Raw genomic sequence first — 19,079 nt, 5'->3', positions numbered from 1 at the left:
TCTGTCTCACTGTCTGTAACTCTGCCTGTCATATAAATAAAATCTTAAAAAAAAAAAAGTATAGGGCCTCCAGCATAAACAGGAAGGGAGAGAGGGAATAGGGGATGGACAGAAGAAGGAAGAAGGGTACAGGGGAATGATGGATGGGAAAGTCATTGATAAGTACTATGTTATAGTTAGATAGGAGTAAGAACTTCGGGTGTTCTGCATAGTAGAGGATACAGATAATATGCTATGTATTTCTCTCAAACTAGAAGAAAGGATTTTGAATATTTTCAACATAAATGTTAAATGTTTTTGGAGACAATATGCTTATCCTGATTGCACATTATTTGGTGGATGTATAGAGACATGACTTGGTACCCTATAAACATAATATTTATGTATCAGTTAAAATAAAAATTCAAATTAAAAAAAGGAAAACGACAGCACTGGAAACCTAGGCTCAGAGGAGGGGGCCTCGTTCCGTGCCTGTAGTTGCTGTGGGCTCCAGGCCGCCACCTGCGTCACTGCTGGGTTTCTAAAAACACAGCAAGGAAGGGTTACAGGTCTGGGTGTGAGGGAGGAAACACGCACAACCGTGTTTCTTCCACCAAAAGCAGCTGTAAAACCTGGAGGAAAAAAATACGCGAAGCAACCCTCTGAGGACTCGGACGAGAAAATGGTAGCAGGTGGTTGGGGAAGGAAGTCGTACTGCACCGACGGTGCTTCTCACCTCAGTCCGGGCTTCCCTGATCCTGACTCTCATCAGCCTGAAACCCAGAAGCGGCCATTGGTGTGGACAGAAACAGCTGCAGTCACTCAAGGGTTGGGAGAACTCTTGCTGTATTTTTCCCTTCCTCGCTCTCCTGCAGCTGGGCTCCGGGTGTGGATACAGTCATAGAAAGTAAGCAACTGAGTAGGCTCAATCACATCCTAGATCTCTGGCCAACGACTAAGGGAGCCCCAAGGAACCAAACAGTATTGGGGAGATACTGGAGAAAGAGGAACTCAGGAATGTAGCCCATAATGTTTAGTATGCACCCCTGGGCTCACCACAAATCGTGCATGGATGACACTGACCCCAAACAACATACCGAAGACTGAGAACCAAACAAGACAGAGCACTACCCAGGTCCCAAGCCTTTCACTGTGTGCTGCACACACAGGATAGCTCCGAGTGGTACAGCGCTGGCTTTGAACACTGGGCTGGTGTTGGAGCCACAGCCCACCAAGGGCAGGTCACGACTTGTGGTTCGAACGGAATCAGGTTAATTGCCCGCTTAAACAAAAATGTCAACATTTTATGTAACATTTAAACAAAACCCAGAGTTTCATAACATAATTTTCAAAATATCCAGGATATAAGCCAACATTACTTGGCGTACAGTAAACCAGAAAAATCTCATCTTGCATGGGAAAAGACAAATCAACAGACCCCAGCCAAGGTGATGTAGATATTGGATTTGTCAAAGCCTTAAAACAGTTATATAAATGCTTCAGGAGGTAAGGGTGAACATTATGGACATGAATAGAAGACTGGAAGACCTCAGCAAAGAAATGGAAGATATAAAGATATGAGGGCCCCATGGGAAATTTAGGAATAACCAAATAAAGGTAAACGAAAAGTTACCAGATGGGTACAGTAGCAGATTGGAAATGATAGGCCTAAATTTAAATATATCAACAATTATATAGAACTCCCCTAATCATCATAATTAAAAGGCAGATTATCAGGATGGATAAACAAGACTCACTTAAATGCTGCCTATAAGAAATCCATTGTAATTATCATGCTATAGGTGGTTTAAAAGGATGCAGAAATAAAAACTGTGCAAGCACCAATCAAAAGAAGGCTCGGGCTGGCGCTGTGGCATAGGTTAGGCTTCTGCCTGCAGTGCTGGCATCTCACACTGGTGCCGGGTTGAGATCCAGTTGCTTCACTACCAATCCAACTCCCTGCTAAGTCACCTGGGAAAGCAGCAGAAGATGGCCAAGTACTTGGGCCCCTGCACCCACATGGTAGACCCAGGTGACCCTCCTGGCTTCTGGCTGCAGCCTGGCTCCGTCCCAGCCACAGTGGCCATTTGGGGAGTGAGTGAACCAACAGATGTAAGTCTCTCTCTCTCCCCTCTCTCTTTCCTTCTCTCTGTATTTCTGCCTTTCATGTAAATAAATCTTAAAAAAAAAAGAAGGCTGAGTGGCTATCTTAACATAAGAGAAAGTGGGCTTACAAACCAAAGGAAAGAATGAGGAATAAAGAGGAGGACATAATGACAACAGGGCAAATGCAGCCGGAAAACTAGAGCTTCAAAATCTGTCAAACTAAAAAAGAACTCATATAACGCATAGGAAAGCCCTGTTCTGGTTGGAGACTTCAGCGTTCCTTTGTCGGTGATCAACAGAACTCTTGAGTTAAAGGTCAGCAAGGCTATGAGGAGCTGACCACCATCGCCAACCAACCAACTCCTTCTAATTGATGTCTTCAGAGCAATCCACCCGACTACAGCAGAATCCTTTTTAAGAACACATGAAACATTCACTAAGATAGATCATATCCTGGTTCATAAAACAAACCATAACAAATTTAAAGGAATTAAAATCGTAGGATAGATTTTCTGACTATAATGGAATTAAGCTATAAATCAATAACAGAAGGGTAATAGGACTGGGTCCAAACACTTGGAAATTAACTCACTTCTAAATAACCCATGTGTTGAAGAGGAATTGTCAAGGGAACTTGGAAAGTATTTTGTACTGAGCAAATATGAAAATATCAAAATTCGTGGAATGTAGGTGAGACAGTGCACAGGGGACATTTACAAATGAACATGCTTACTTCAGGAAGCATGAGAATGTTCTACTTGATGGTATAAACACCTGCCTTTTAAGAAACCAAAGAAAGAAAAGGGAAATACACATAAGCAGAAGGAAAGTGATCATAAAACCATAGTGCAAATTGATGAATTTGAAAACAGAACTAACAGAGGAAAATCAAGGGGACAAAAAACCTGGTTTTTTGAAAAGAAAAATAAAATTGACCAAGAAGGATAACAAAAATGAGGTAATATGCTAGTTGCCAGTATTTGGAATGAAAGGGAAGCAGAGCCTGTAGATAGTAAATGAATAATAATAGAATACTATGAATAATTATAAGTAGGTAAAGTCAACACCTTGGATGAAATGGACCAATTCCTTAAACTAGCAGATTACCAAAACCCACCCAAGATAAAATAGATAGCCAAACTAGCCTTTTACCATAACTATTACTAATTATAACTATTAAATAAATGTAACTTGGAGTTAACAACCTCTGAAAAAGAAATCTCCAAGCCCAGATGGTTTCCAGGTGAATTCTTCCAAACATTTAAAGACAAAATAAAATCATAAAATCAATTTTATACAATCTTTTCCAGAAAGTAGAAGACGAGGGAACATTTCCCAACTCATTTTATTTTTATTACCATGATATGAAAACCATACAAAGAGAAGATACTGCACACCAACAGTCATCATGAATAAAGATGTAAAAATCCTCAGCAAAATATTAGCAAATAAAATTCAGCCATATACAGAGAGAATAGTACACCATTGCCAAGGGAGAAGCAAGTTGTGTCCAGTATTTGCAAGTTCATCAGTGTAACCTACCACATTCACGATCTGCAGGAGTAAAAGAATATCAGTAGCTAAAGTAAAAGCACTTGACAAAATGCAGCACCTAATCATTGTCAAAAAAAATTTAGCAAACTGGAATGAGACTGCTTATCTTGATAAATGATAACTGACAAAACCTACATCTAGCATCCTAATTAATGTTGAATGGCTAAATGCTTTCCCCCTGACACTGGGAACAAGGCAAGGGCATCTACTCTGCATACTGCTATTGAATATTAGATTGAAAGCCCTAATCAGTGCAGTAAGGCATGGGAGTAGACACAGATTGGGATTATTATCCACGGAGAAAATCCCAGGGAATCTATAAAAAATAACAACCACTAAAACCCCTCTGAAACTCTTAGGATTAATAGGTTTAACAGAGTTACATGATATAAGATCAATATGCAAAAATCAATTTTATTTCTATGTATGAATAGTAAATGATTGGAAAAGTTTTCAAAATATCATTTTCAGTGGCTCCAAAAAATGCGAATTACTTTTAAATTTAGCAAAAACCAAACCAGGAAGCCATATATAGGATCTACAGTTGAAAACTTCAAAACATGGATGAAAGCAGTCAGAGATGATCTAAAAAAATGTAGTAGGTTTGTGGACTGGAAGAGTCAACACTCTAAAAATGTCAGCTCTCCCAGAGTTTATCTGTGGATTAACACAATTCTCATATTTCCAGAAAGAGTTTTTATTGTTGTTGGTTTTGACAAGCTGCTTCTAGAATTTATACATAAAGGCAAAAGAACAAGACTAACTGAAACAATTTTGAACGAGAATGAAGAAGAAGGAATCACAGTACCTGATTTTAATACTTAATACCAAGCTGTGCTAATCAAAATACTATATTATTGGCAAAGGGGTACATGAATGGAACAGAAATAAACCTGCACAAACACAGCCAACTGATTTTTGGAAAATTTGCAAAAGCAGTGAAATAGAGAAAGGACAGTCTCTTCATCAGGTGATGTGGGCTCACTTGGACATCCATAGGAAAAATAAAACCCTCAACCTAAATTTCACATTTTGCATAAAAATCATCTGAAATTGGATCAAGAAACTAAATATAAAAAGTAAAACTATGAAAGTCTTAGAAGAAAACAGAAGAGCTTTGTGACTTGAGTTAGGCAAGGAGTTCTTCCATGGTATCTGGTTACCAACAACTAAGTAAGGTTGGCCCGCAGCACTTGCTCACCCCGTTTGTGTCTTTGAGATGTGTTCAGCATGTGCCGTGCTAGTAAGCAATCAATGTTTGACCTTGGCGAGGTTGTTCATATGACTAAAACAGGCTGAACACCTGCTGTGAGTCAGGCTCTGCTCTAACTCAGTCCCCACAATGCCCATGCAAAGTCAGTACTGTGGTATACTCTGGTAAAAAAAAAAAAAATTTCAGAGGCAGAGAGGGATAGAGAGGAAGAGGGAATTCCTACCTGTTGGTTCACACCCCAGCTCTCCACAGTGGCTCAGGGTAGGCCCTGCAAAGCGGAGACCTGGGAATTCAATCAGGGTCTTCCACAAGGGTGACAGGGATCCAGTTTCTTGTGCCATCTCTGCTGCCTCCCAGGGTCTGCATCAGCAGGGAGTTGGGACTCGAATCTGGGTACTCTGATAGGGGGCAGGCCAGACACCTATCTTGCTCTTATTTTTAAGACAAAGAAGCCGGCGCCGTGGCTCAATAGGCTAATCCTCCACCTTGCGGCGCCGGCACACCGGGTTCTAGTCCCGGTTGGGGCGCCGGATTCTGTCCCGGTTGCCCCTCTTCCAGGCCAGCTCTCTGCTATGGCCAGGGAGTGCAGTGGAGGATGGCCCAGGTGCTTGGGCCCTGCACCCCATGGGAGACCAGGAAAAGCACCTGGCTCCTGGCTCCTGCCAGGATCAGCGCGGTGCGCCGGCTGCAGCGGCGGCCATTGGAGGGTGAACCAACGGCAAAAGGAAGACCTTTCTCTCTCTGTCTCTCTCTCTCACTGTCCACTCTGCCTGTCAAAAAAAAAAAAAAAAAAAAAAAAAAAAGACAAAGAAACTGAAATGGGGAAAAACGAATGTGTGTCTAGGGAAGTTCCCTCAGAACAGTGAAAGGCCTTGGGCAGCCTTTTTGTAGGCTTGTGGTTCTGCCCTCCACTGTGTTCCAACAGTCTCGGCCTCCTCGCCTCATCCTTCTTGAAAACACAGATCAGCGATTTGCTTGCCTCCTGCAAGCCAGACACATGTGCCTTAAGAACAGTTACTGGTTTTTGTTTTTTCCTATGTGATTTCTATTCTGAGGCCCATGTTTATGTTGGTGATTTTTTTTTTAATCCCCTGGCCAATCTATGTTATGCTCATCCACTTGAGTCTCTTTTGCGCCATCTTGTGTCTGGAGTGGGTTTTACCTGAAGAGTCGTTGGCACATCAGGAAGGAGGTGCTGAAGATGTCGGAGGAAAGCCTATGCGATCCATCCGTGTGATCAGACGCTTGAATTCCACAGATGTCAACTTTCTGGGGACATGCCTCTTCCAGGGTGACCAATTAGACTCTGGGAGGGAAACTGATTAAGTTGGCTTTTAAATCTTAATTTGCCGCTCTCTTTTGTAATGTGCCCTAGCATCTCCGGCGTTCGTGTAGTGTGAGAGGCCCTGAGCAGTGAGGGTGGAGAAATCATCACTACCAGCTCCTGACCTTGGGAGGAGAGTCCTCCCTGTGAGCTGCACCTGCCCCAGGCCTGAGGCATTGTCACTCATCTCCCCTGTGTGCTAGGCTGAATTAAAGGCAGGTGATCAGTGTGCCGTGGGGTTGGCTTCTTCAGTGGAGGAGATCAGCCAGGGAGAAGGACTCTGCAGCCAGCTCCCCTTTGCTGGACACTCGCCAGTGTGTCTTGAGGGCTGATGGGAGAGAAGAAAAGCCAGAAACGGGGGCAAAATATGTTGAATTCTTGGAACTGTTCTGTGAAGTGGGGCCTGAATTTTTCTGGAGAACAGAAGGTGGGCTCATCAAAAAAATTTTTTTCTTTTTAAAGATTTATTTATTCATTTAAAAAAAAAGCAGAGTTACAGAGAGGCAGAAGCAGAGAGAGAGATAGACAGGTCTTCCATCTGCTGGTTCACTCCCCAAATGGCCACAATGGCCAGAGCTGAGCCGATCCAAAACCAAGAGCTTCTTCTGGGTTGCTCATGTCGGTGCAGGGGCCCAAGCACTTGGGCCATCTTCAACTGTGTTCCCAGGCGGTTAGCAGGGAGCTGGATTGGAAGAGGAGCTGCCAGGACTCGAACCAGTGCCCATTTGGAATGCCGCAGGTAGCAGCTTTACCTGTTATGCCACAGCACTGGCCTCTCATCAAAAATTCTAAATCCAGGAGTATCTAAGGCCTTAGTTAGTCTATCTTTTGTTCCTTTTTATGGATTAGATTGCATCCCTGTTACAGAAGTAGCAGATGTTCATACTGGAAAACTGAGGGAAGAGAAAAAGTAGTGGGGGAGGTGACATCCAAGGAGGATATTCTCAATTATGATGCATATTTTTTAGGTTTTCCTTTCCTTCTATGAATGAATATTTGGGTGCTTTTATGAATTATGTAATATTGATACTTGCATATTTTTGCTTTTTAATTCTATCAAACATTTTGCAGGTTAGGATGTAGCTTTGGTAAATTACCATGTATGCTGAGTTCTAGAACTCTGATGGATATTTCGGTTTTAGTTAACACATTAATATTACAAATGATGCTGGAGTGACATTGTTGCTTTTTTTTTTTTTTTTAATTTGATTTGTTTAAGAGAGTTAGAGGGAGAGACAGAAAGAGGTCTTCCATCTACTGGTTCACTCCCCAAATGGCTACATTGGCCAGGGCTGGGCCATGCTGAAGCCAGTAGCCTGGGCCAGGAGCTCCATCTGATCTCCCACATGGGTGTCATGGACCCAAGCAGTTGGGCCATCTTCTGCTGCTTTCTCAGACACATTAGCAGGGAGATGGGTTGAAAGTGGAGCAGGAGCTGGCATTGTGGCAGAGCAGGTAAATCTGCCTCCTGCAATGCTGGCATCCCATAGGGGTACAGATTCAAGTCCTGGCTGCTCTACCTCTGATCCAATTCCCTGCCAATGCACCTGGAAAAGCAGTGAAAGATGGCCCAAGTCTTTGGGCTTCTGGACCTACATGGTAGACCTGGATGAGGCTTCTGGCTCCTGGCTTCAGCCTTGCTCAGTCCCAGCCATTGCAGCCGTCTAGGGAGTAAACGAGCAGATGGAAGACCTCCCTCTCCCCCCCACCCCCCTCTCTCTCTCTACCTTTGAAATAGATTAAAAAAAAAAAAAACAAAAAAACAAAAAAACAAAAAAAAACCATGGAGCAGCCAGAACTCAAACCCCACACTCAATAGGGAATGCTGGCATCGCAGGTGGTGGCTTAGCCTACTGTACCACAACACCAGTCCCGGCTTCCTTTCTTTTAAAAAGAAAAAACAAGTTGGAGTTATTTGTTTAGGATAGATTTCCAAATCCCAGGGACTGTGAGAACACTGGGGACTTCGAGGCTCTGAGTGGGGACGTGTAGGCGCCTGGCCACTTGGGTAGGCTGACTGGGGGCACGTTCCTTCTCCTCTGAGTCTGTTTTCTTGGATCAAATGGGTGTAGCAATTCCAAAACAGCATGGGGATGTTGTGTGAGTAATACACTTGGGGTCCCTCCTCAGAACTCGGCACGCAGCAAGTGCTACATGCAAGGGGCTCCTTTTCAAAGCAGTGACGCTGTGGCCTTCTGATGAGCCTTCCACCCATTTGCCACACACCAGTGGTGCTGGAAGGGACTTGAACCTCATAAATATTTGGTGTCTAATCATTTATTTTTAAATCACTTTTGTTGATTTAAGCGGAAGTACTACTGCATTATTGCTTGACTGTGATTTCCTCTAGTCTAGTGAGAATGAACAGTTTTGTATGTTATTGTAGATTAGCTTGTCATCTCTCAGGAAGTGCTTTTTTTTGGTTGGCAGGGGTATTTTCTTACCAGCCTTTGTATGCTATTTAAGCAGGAAATAATGTCATCCTTAATCGTATTTATCATAAGCCTATTTAAAATTTTTATATCAAATTTTTCTTTGTTACATACATATTTCTCATTCAGATGGGCTATGTGACAGTAATTGTGATCTCTTCATTACAAATTGTCTTTTTTATTGTGTCTGATATTTTTTGCAAATAATGACAAAATTACATATTTGCATCCAACCATTCTACCTGTTATTTTTCACATCCTGTTAAGTTGCCCTAGAATTCTATAGCAATGTAAATAATGGTGGGGTTTGTAGGCACCATTTAAAACTTATTCCTGACTTCTAATATGACTAACTCCAATGTTAACCATTAAATAGAATGTGAGCATGTTAGTCCCAAAAACAATTTGTTTGTTGTGTCAAGGATACATCCAATCTTGAGTTTTTAAATGTTTAGCAGTGACCTTTTTCTGAGTGATAATTTCATTTTGTATTTTGGTTTTATGTTGCATGGGATAATGAATTTCCTAGTGTCACACATCTATTTGTATACCTAGATTTAGTATATACTCACTAGCTTGGGTTTTGCTCTTTTCAATTAATACCATTTCATGTAGACTGTTTCCTATAGCCTACAGATAAATTCTATATATGTAAGGCATAAAAGAATATAAAAGGATATATCAGTACATTAATATTGATTATCTTTAAGTTAGGAATTATGAGTTACTTCATTTTACTCTTCCTCACTTTTCCAGTTTTCAGAATGAGATGACCATAAACTTACCAGTAGTAATAAAAAAAATATTGCCTAAAAAATGTCAGTGCCATTCCAGTTAATCCTGGATAAAATATAATTTAGGAGGTTCCATGTGACTTAAAGAAGCCTTCTTATTTAAGGTTTCTAACTGACGTTTGTTCATTTTCAAGAGTCTTAGTTATTTTGATGCTAATGGAGCTAAAATAAATTGCATATCTGATTTTTAAAAGAACATGGCTTGGAGAATAATGATTATGTGGTGATTATATTTTCTGAAACTAAAAATCTAGGACTTGATAGATGACAAATGATTTATTTTATGAGATCTGACGTTTTTATCTGAAAATATTTAAAAAGAATCACAAGTAATATTTAAGTGCATGTTTATTGCTTGCATAAAGGAATTAAATTGCATTGGCCTCAGGATGGTTCCATAGAGTCTGGAGCCTACCGACCACAAGCTGGGCATGGGATGGCTGGCTTCTGAACACTTCATTTGTCTTCTGGGTCCCACTGAAGACCACCACCTCATGGCCAGCTTTGCCTAGGAAGGGGCCTACTCAGAGATACAGGAATGGAAAACATGCACTTACACACTAAAGCACACACAATGACACTTACTGGATTTGCTGTCTTTTTTTTTTTTTTTTTTTTTTTTTTTTTTTTTTGACAGGCAGAGTGGACAGTGAGAGAGAGACAGAGAGAAAGGTCTTCCTTTTGCCGTTGGTTCACCCTCCAATGGCCGCCGCTGCAGCCGGCGCACCGCGCTGATCCTGGCAGGAGCCAGGAGCCAGGTGCTTTTCCTGGTCTCCCATGGGGTGCAGGGCCCAAGCACCTGGGCCATCCTCCACTGCACTCCCTGGCCATAGCAGAGAGCTGGCCTGGAAGAGGGGCAACCGGGACAGAATCCGGCGCCCCAACCGGGACTAGAACCCGGTGTGCCGGCGCCGCAAGGTGGAGGATTAGCCTATTGAGCCACGGCGCCGGCGATTTGCTGTCTTTGTTGCATCTTCCAGATGCCAGGAATAGCCCTGTTTTTTCTGATGTGGTCAGCACTTTCCCTCTGCAATGAGATGCAGCTAATTTCGGAGTTCAAAATTCTTCTTTGGATTTGATCATTAACACATTGTGTACCAAAAGCATGAAAATCTTGATGGACACTATGATAATCAAAAATTATGTTTGTATTTAAATCCATAATGTCTCCTTGCTCTTTTTTCTCTTCTTTTCTGTAGCTTTGGGCCAGATTATGTTGTATGTGGATGGGATGAATGGAGTAATAAACCACAATGAAACCATTCAGTGGCTGTACACTCTCATTGGGTCAAAGGTAAGGGAAAGTTATGGTTGAACATTTTGTTGAGTTTGCATATCATTGGTCTTTCTTTTTATACTCAGAGAATTTTTCCGAAAAAAATCCTGTTCAGCTGTGTTTCAAGCCCTGCCGTGGTATAAATGAGGACTACTATTTCATAGGTTTGAAAAAGATGCTAACAATGCAAATAGCTTGCAAAGTTTTTATGCGTTTCTATTTTTTCTTTTCTTAATCTTTGATCAGATACCTTTGGCACCTTTTTTTTGGGGGGGGGGGACAGGCAGAGTGGACAGTGAGAGAGAGAGACAGAGAGAAAGGTCTTCCTTTTTCCGTTGGTTCACCCGCCAATGGCCATTGCGGCTGGCATACCGCGCTGATCAGAAGCTGGGAGCCTGGTGCCTCTCCTGGTCTCCCATGGGATGCAGGGCCCAAGCACCTGGGCCATCCTCCACTGCACTCCTGGGCCACAGCAGAGAGCTTTCCTGGAAGAGGGGCAACCGGGACAGAATCTGGCGCCCCAACTGGGACTAGAACCTGGTGTGCCGGCGCCGCAGGTGGAGGATTAGCCTTTTGAGCCGCGGTGCTGGCCAAAGCACCTTTGGTTTTTAAAGTTTAATTGAGTCATTATAGCATAGGTATAGCCTCTATATATTTTCTGTACTTCATGTTCATCCTGGTACTTGTGTACATATTTATATGCTATACATCTATATATACTTATTCCTATATACAGATGACAGAATTTGAGATTGTCTTTCAACTCTACCATCAATTGTAAAAGTAACCAACATTTATTAAAGATTCACTGAGCTCCAGAAACCATCCTAAGCATTTTATAAGCATTATCTCATTTAATCCCTAAAGGCCACTGTTAGGTAAATAATGCTATCCCCATGTTGTTGTTAAGGAAATAGTGCTTGATTGGAAGAATCTAGCTGATTTCCCCATGGACCTTGGCAGGCGTCCATCCAGTCATTGCCTGTTGTGAGGTCCTTACACTCTCTGGAAATGCAGCCAGGAAGTAGGTCCACCCTATCGCTTGAGGTATGCAGGAAACTGGACAAGATCTGGAATGGCTCTCTGTGTGTCCTCCAGGGGACTGGGGGGAAATTAGAAATGTGCCTGGATCTGGGGATTTGGGAGAAGGAATGGGAAGGCAGTCTGTTCTTAGCAGGTGCAAATGCAGCAGGGTTGGAGCTCAGTGAGTGTGGAAGCCACGATCAGAGCCGCTGTGTCAGGCAGGGGAGGGTCTGGAGGGCCCAAAATGGAATTGGAACCTGACTTCAACAGCTCACAGCATCTTTGTAGGTTCCTGGGGTCCCTGTGGTCAGCCCAGACCAGGCCCTTGCTGGGTTCACTGCCCACCCTGGCTCAGGTGAGCCTGTGCACAATGCTGTGCCCCAGCTTGGTGCTCTGCTAGGGAGTCGCATCCCCTGGCCTTGCCTCTTGGGTCACCTGCTTCCCAAGCACCCTGCTGCCTTCAGAACTCAGTCCTCATTTGACTCTGTGCTGAGCGTGGTGCTAGTCTTGGGTTGCACTTGCCTTTCAGATGGCTTGGACTCCTGGTGATTGTGCGTTGAGAGTGGGGGGAGGGGAAGGGCCTGTTTGCTGTGGACTGTGGACGGGACTGGTGTGTAAATACACACAGGGCCCAGGTCCTTGGTTGGCTTACATCTTACCCTGATTTTCCGTTCCCAGTATAATTGATGAGAGATTTTTCCTCCCCATTTTATAATGGAATCGGCTATGGTTTCCCCTAGGAGATTGAAAATCTTTTTTTCCGGCTTTGTTTTGAGTGGATGTGTTTTGAAAAGATGTAGGTGACCTTAGAAGAAGAATGGACTGCTGGGCTGGGATGACGTAGCCAGGCTGAGGGCAGATTTCTATCGCGTGTCCTGTTGGAGTGCTTTCTGCTGGGAACTCTCCCTAATGCTCATGTTAAGTCTGCCCCCTCCCCGGGGTTCTCTGACTGAGCCTGAGGGCTCCAAAAACTGTGGAAGTGGAGGAGCTTTTGCCATAAAGACAGATTTTTGGTCCATGTCACAGCTGAATTCAGAAATCCTTAGAGCTTTTGTTTATTGGTTTCAGCCATGGTAAAACACCAGCAGCCAACCCTCTTTTAAAGGGAAATAAAATCTCATGTGTTTATGATTGGAAAGTGACAGTTGTTGAACTCATTACCAGGAAGGGACCAGAGTGAGGGCAAGAGAAGGGACAGGGAGTTGCGAGCAAGGGAGAGAAGATAAGGGAGGGTGCCAAGGTGTGACTGTGTCGCCAGCTGTGTGTGCCAGAAGCTTGGTCTTCAGTGCGGCAGTGTTGGGAAACATGGCACTGGGGTCTTGAGGGCTCCATCCTGATGAAGGAGTGAAGTAGTGGTGGAGAACGGGCTTGGGCCAGTGGGCTTGGTCTCTTGAGCTTGGCTGTGCACATGCCCAGCACTCCCCGTCTTTGGAGGGTGCAGCGACCAGGCTGTAGCTTGGAGGCAGGGAGACTGAGCTCTCAGGAGTTGGTGCTTTGATCTTGCATTGCCCAGTGTGCAGAACTGTAGGAAATGCATTTCTGTTCTCTGTATGTGACCCAGTCCTGGGTGTTTTGTGATAGCAGCACAAATGGATGAAGACAGAGCAGAAAGGCACAAAGAAGAGGGAGAGTCGAAAAAAGAGGGAGGAAGAAAGGAGGGGGTGGAAAAGAAAAAGGAGAGGAGAAAAATAGGATTAACAGACATATCCCTGGGCTCCGAGCCTCTTGTGTTGCGATAGCATTGTGTCATCCTTCTGTCGGGACAATAAACAAGTGGAAAGGAACACACAGGTGAATTCTTACTGCATTTCTACATCAGGAAAGTGGAAGCTTAAAGCATGGGCATGTCGGAATTGTGCTGGCCTTGGGGGACATGTGCAGTGTGTGCCGCCCTGCAGCTCTTGAGTCCCCTGGGCTGTGGCTGTCAGATGTGGCTCTTTTGCCCCTCCCTTGGCCACTTGGACCAGTGTGGAATCCTGTCTCCATCATCTCTCTTCCCGAAGGAAGGTCCAGAGGAGTCTGGCTATTGTGTTCCTTGCTGTCTGGTCACCATGAGGTCAAACATACAGAGCCATGAGTCAGCCTAGTCTTGGAGCTCATGCTGTGGTTAGAAAGGAGAACATCAGCGATACCTGTAGCTCACATCCCTTCCGCCATGGTGGCACCTGAAGGTGTCCCACCATCCCGCAGAGTGTGCTCAGTTCCAGGCTGCTGGCTGAAAGTCAACCTTGGCAGCAACTGTCAAGTTCACTTTCTAATCAGATGATCTCTTGGGTCCAAGGGCAGTGCAGTACCTGCTGACACTGCCCCCCCTCCCCCATCTGCACTGACAAGAATCTTTAAGAAGAATGCCTGTGCCAACCCAGGACTTTCTTCTTCTGAGAACAAAGCCTCAGTCCTTAATCATCCTGACTGGGCAATAGAGCACAATAGGTTTCCCTCGTCCAAGTTAAAACAGGAAAGCAAGGGTACTAGCGCTGTCTTTTGACAGAGTTGAATTCTCTTAACCTGAAAGATTAACCTTGACCTCCAGTGGTTTTTGCCTTGAACAGGCACGGCATTGACAAAGGAAATGCTGGGTTAGAATAATCTTGTCACTCTGCTTTCATAATTCTTCATTTTTCCTTCCATGAAAGGCAACAAGATGAGATTTTGCAGCCTGCCAGAGGGTCGTTATGCAATGCATATTTGCAGACATTTGAGACTCAGAGCCAGAGGAGAAAATGACGCATTGCAGCCAAATAATGAGTTTTTAAAAGAAAGAGAAAAGTGTTTTCAATAAAGGGTGTCTTTCTATTTACAAAGGCCCATCTTTAAACTCCCCAGTCAGAGGTGAGGCAGACCCACATCCCGCGACTTATTTAAGGGTGTGGAGTTTTTTCTCTTCATGTGTCTGGAATTTGAATTAACTGTGGTAGGATGACTGAGTCTGTACAGCGTGGCCTTCTGTCACCTAAACACAACCAGGGGGTGTCTGCATGGATACCCTGCTGGCCCCAGGGGAGGCCCTGTGGCTGGTAAGCCCTCATCTCCCTGCTAATCCTCTAGGGGCACCCGATGCTGTCGGGGAAGCTTCTTGTACTGCGCTGCTGCTGTCCACATTAGCTTGCTCTGGTCGCCCTGCTTTTCAGGTAGCCCCCTTCAGTCTGATTCTTCTAGCTGATGATAGAATTCTACAGATCGCATTTCTACTTGAGTGAAAGTGGTCAAGTGTTGGGGCTGGCGTTGTTGTATAACCAGTGAAGCCACCACCTACAACACCAGCATCCCATATGGACACTGGTTTGTGTCCTGGCTGCTCCACTTCCAATCCATTTCCTTGCAAATGGCCTGGGAAAAGTAAAGGAAATTAGCCCAAGTTCTTGGGCCCCTGCTACCCATGTGGGAGAACTGGAAGAAGCTCCTGGCTTTGGCCTGGCCCAGCCCTGATGATTGCAGCTATCTGGGGGAGTGAACCAACTGACAGACGATCCTCTCTGTATCCCTCTCTCTGTAACTCCGACTTTCAAAGTAAATAAACAAATCTTTAAATAAAGAAGGAAAGAGAGGGAGGGAGGGCCTGCATCCCAGCTCCCACCCAGCCACAGCTATGAACCTGAGCTGGGGAGCCCTGGGCATGGGCCCCTTTATACACGTGGGGACATTACTGGAAGTTTCTCATTAGGACAGTAAGACATGATAAAGACATGAAGAAGAATGGAGCAGTAGAGGTGGGAGAAACAGGAGTGATGAAAGGAAGGGATAGTGAAATATGACAAATGTAAGAGCTGGCTAAGGGTTGCAGTAGAAACAGAATGATGAGAATGTAGGATCATTTTGAGGAATTGTCCTCTAGGACTAGATTTCTGGAGGTAGAGACATAAAAGCAGAATGAAAGACGTGGTAAGGGGTTCGTTGCTTTGGCTCTGGGCAGCTAGGAGTATGGCGATAACCACTGACTGGAGGGGAGAAGTTGGAAATTGGGGTTATTGGCAGCAAAGCTTTGGGTGTACTGGCTGTGAGATGAAGGAAATGTCCTCAAGGGGAGCTGAGCAGGTGCTTGTGCCCCGTGTGCTGCATGAAATATGGGTGGTGGACAAGAAGAGGGGCTCCAGTGAGCCTGTTGGTCTTGGAGTCCATGGCATGTTACTGCTCTCAGTCTACTCAGAAACTCAGCCCATGTTGAGATCTGAAGCACCCTTCAAGTTACCTAATATGCAATGGTAGAATCTTAGCTTTGAAGTGAGGCAAGGTCACGTTAAAGGTGTTTGTGACATCATCATTCCTGCCTGATACTTATAGAGGCTGAGGGAGCATTGTTCCCCAGGAGACCCAGCCATTATTGGAGATGGGAACCTATGGAAAGTCTGCCTTACTGGGTTCTGCGTGACCCTCTGTGTCATTAACCAAACATTCATGCACTGCTTTCTGGAGCAACACATTCTGACTTGCCTGTGGATGCTCTTGGAGTATTTGAAGGCATTTATCGTGTAATCCTGCCCAAGCTAAACTCCATGGGTACTATGGATAGTCCTCAGAGACATAATTACAAGTCCTCGTCATACTGGCTTACTAACTTTTCTGTGCATCCAGTAGAACAATAGTAATTGGGTAGCCTCCTGGGATATGACATTATCCTTCCACAAATTGCACATCTGCTTCGTTGTGCCTTTCAGCAGCAGCTCTGGGGACTGACTCAACTTGAACTGGTTTTCTTCACACCCCGGTGTCTGCCAGTTTCTTCTGTTCTGCATGACTGTGATTAATTGTTTTACATCTAAATGCAGGGCTTTGCATTTTTTCCCATTGATTGCAGGCCAGAGTTCCAGCCTCAAGATAATCATGAATTTTGTTTTGACCATTCATCATGCTAGCTGTTAGAGCTAGTTTTGTTTTACATAATTAAATAAGCAAAGCTTCTGTGTCACTGACCAAACTTTCAAGCTGGTAGAGACAACAAACCCATAAACCAATGTAGCCTGAAGGTTGATAGTGATCTGTCAGCACATTTTAGGGCCCTTGTTCAGTGAGTGGGAAGCCTCTTAAATGGATGACCAGGCAGGCATGCTTCTTCTTCATTGGAGTCACAAGGCATTCTTGAAATCAAGATATTCTGTATCTAGCTTTGGATGAATTAATTTTTCACCTAAAAAATGGAGATTATGGTCTATGAAATTTGAATAATAATGGTGAAGAGTCACCAAGAACATTGTACATGGCAGATAAGTGCCCACTCTTATTGGCAAAAATGCCTTCCCAAGAGGCAACTAACCTCATCTTAACAAAGGAGATGGGCCCACATGGCCATGACCTACTCATTTGGAAACTCTTGCTTCTCAGCATTTTCTCTCTTTTTCTAAGTGCTCATGAACCATTCACCCAAAAATTCTCTGGAGCATCTTTTCCAGGAATCAGCAATGGGTTTAGTAAGCTTTAGGGTTTAAGTTTTGGACTTCCATCCTTAATTCTTTTCTGATCGCCGGCGCCGTGGCTCACTAGGCACACCGGGTTCTAGTCCCGGTTGGGGTGCCGGATTCTGGCCCGGTTGCCCCTCTTCCAGGCCAGCTCTCTGCTGTGGCCAGGGAGTGCAGTGGAGGATGGCCCAGGTACTTGGGCCCTGCACCCCATGGGAGACCAGAATAAGTACCTGGCTCCTGCCATCGGATCAGCGTGGTGCGCCAGCTGCAGCACTCTGGCCGCGGCAGCCATTGGAGGGTGAACCAACGGCAAAAGGAAGACCTTTCTCTCTGTCTCTCTCTCTCTCACTGTCCACTCTGCCTGTCAAAAATTTAAAAAAAAAAAAATCTTTTCTGATCATTGGGACAGTTAACTGTGGATTTACCTTTGATAACTCTTGTGTTCTCTCCCTGTTGTCTTGAGGATGATGAATTTTTACTTTGCATTGTTTGAGGTACTTGTATTGTTATATCTCAAAACAATAAGTACTCAGTTACTTTTTAATAGTATTGTGAAGGATAATTTTAAATATTATATCACAAGGTGAAATAGAATTTTCATTTTGATAAGTACTTGTCTGGACTCCTGTTCTCTAGTGCTCGTCTATTGTGCTAGTATCTGAGGTAGACACTTTCCCAAGGGTTTTGATCTATGCATCTTTGAATCTTCCCATTAGGAAGTAGAAGTTGTGTGTGTCCTCATGAAAAGCATTTTACCTTCCTTAGGATGCTTATTAACATATTCTTGTATCTGGCTTCCATCCAGGCAAACAAAGTTTGTGCTTTAAAATGTTTCTAGTGACTGATGTGAAAAATGTTTTGCATGGGTAAAACTCTTTTCCTCTTTTTTTTTTTCATTTTGCCCAATTTTTGTTGAATTATCTTCAAGTTCTTTGCAAAGCTGTGTTGAGGCTTTCTGATGAACTAAAGAAAAGCATTCTTTATCTCTTTTGGTGTAGTTTTTCTTTCAAGCATTTCCACGTGACCCTGAGGGTCTCTGCTGTAATTTCTCATCTGCTCATGCATGCATTCTACCTCTTCCCTTGGCGACTTTAACACAGTTGCAGTGAATCATGTAGTTCCAATGTTGAGTCAAATCAGAGTGTGGTTCTGTTGACTGTTGACTGTTTCTTGACAGTGAGGCTGGGAGAATAGGGGCTTGGTTTCTTTTTTGTGTGTCTTGTAATTTTTGATTGAGAGTTTGGTGTCATATTTTCCAGGACAGCATAGATGAAGGTCAATAGTATTATGTCAGTACACAGGCAGCTTCTCATGTTAGCTGTTAAAGTGAAGAGGTTGTCAGTCTACTCAGGAGTTGATCTGGGTTTGAGTTTTGTTTTGCCATGGTTATAGTCAGTGCACCATCAGTTTCCAAGTCCCTTAAGTGTCCTTTTCTTTCTGCTTACGGTGAGAGCTGCTTTGCCAGAGGTGTTGCCCAGCATTCGTGTTTCACCCTCAGCTTTATACCTTTCCCGTGTGCCTGGGCCTCTGAGACGGTCTTTCTTCCTCCTCTAATGGTAATCTGCTGTTGCTTGGTGCTTACTGGACTGGGGTTTCTCTGCCATCTTGTCCCACAGCAGTCAGAAGCAGGCTCTGGGTCTTTGAGCTGGATTGTCTCTCTAGGAACCTCTTTTGATGGTAGAAGACCTGTGAAAGTCTGAGCCCAGGACAGTTTCCTGCCCTGCCTCGAGAGCACAGAATGTTGTTATTTTCCCTGTGCTGTGGGGTGACTTCAGACTTTCATCTCAATGAAGGGAAGGCTCTGATTGTGGTTCCCTCCTTTCCACAGTGGTGGCTGCTCCTCTCCTCCTTTAGTTAATGGTTGTTGCTGTTGCCTGTTTGCGCATGGCCAAGGTTTGTAGCAACTCCCTCAGAGGTGCCAGGGAGGTTGGTGGGGAGAGAGGCCTGTGTGTGGGTCCCAGATCTCACATGTCTGGGGTTTC

The 19,079-nt window shown here is 44.2% G+C and overlaps 1 protein-coding gene across 9 annotated transcripts in view; it reads left to right on the top strand.

Annotated features, from left to right (window-relative positions):
* The window catches only part of FHOD3 (formin homology 2 domain containing 3), a 485,089-nt gene that overhangs the window by 267,017 nt on the left and 198,993 nt on the right, over nucleotides 1-19,079 (top strand). For all 9 annotated transcript variants that reach the window (XM_070050270.1, XM_017344116.3, XM_017344114.3 and 6 more), the window contains one exon: nucleotides 10,602-10,696. In XM_070050270.1, coding sequence (XP_069906371.1) covers nucleotides 10,602-10,696 — 95 coding nt within the window. The remainder of the gene's footprint in view (nucleotides 1-10,601; nucleotides 10,697-19,079) is intronic.

The sequence above is a fragment of the Oryctolagus cuniculus genome, chromosome 10 (genome assembly GCF_964237555.1).
Source record: "Oryctolagus cuniculus chromosome 10, mOryCun1.1, whole genome shotgun sequence".
Taxonomy (NCBI): domain Eukaryota; kingdom Metazoa; phylum Chordata; class Mammalia; order Lagomorpha; family Leporidae; genus Oryctolagus; species Oryctolagus cuniculus.
The sequence above is the reverse complement of the archived record's forward strand: the minus strand, read 5'-3'. Positions and strand labels throughout refer to the sequence as shown.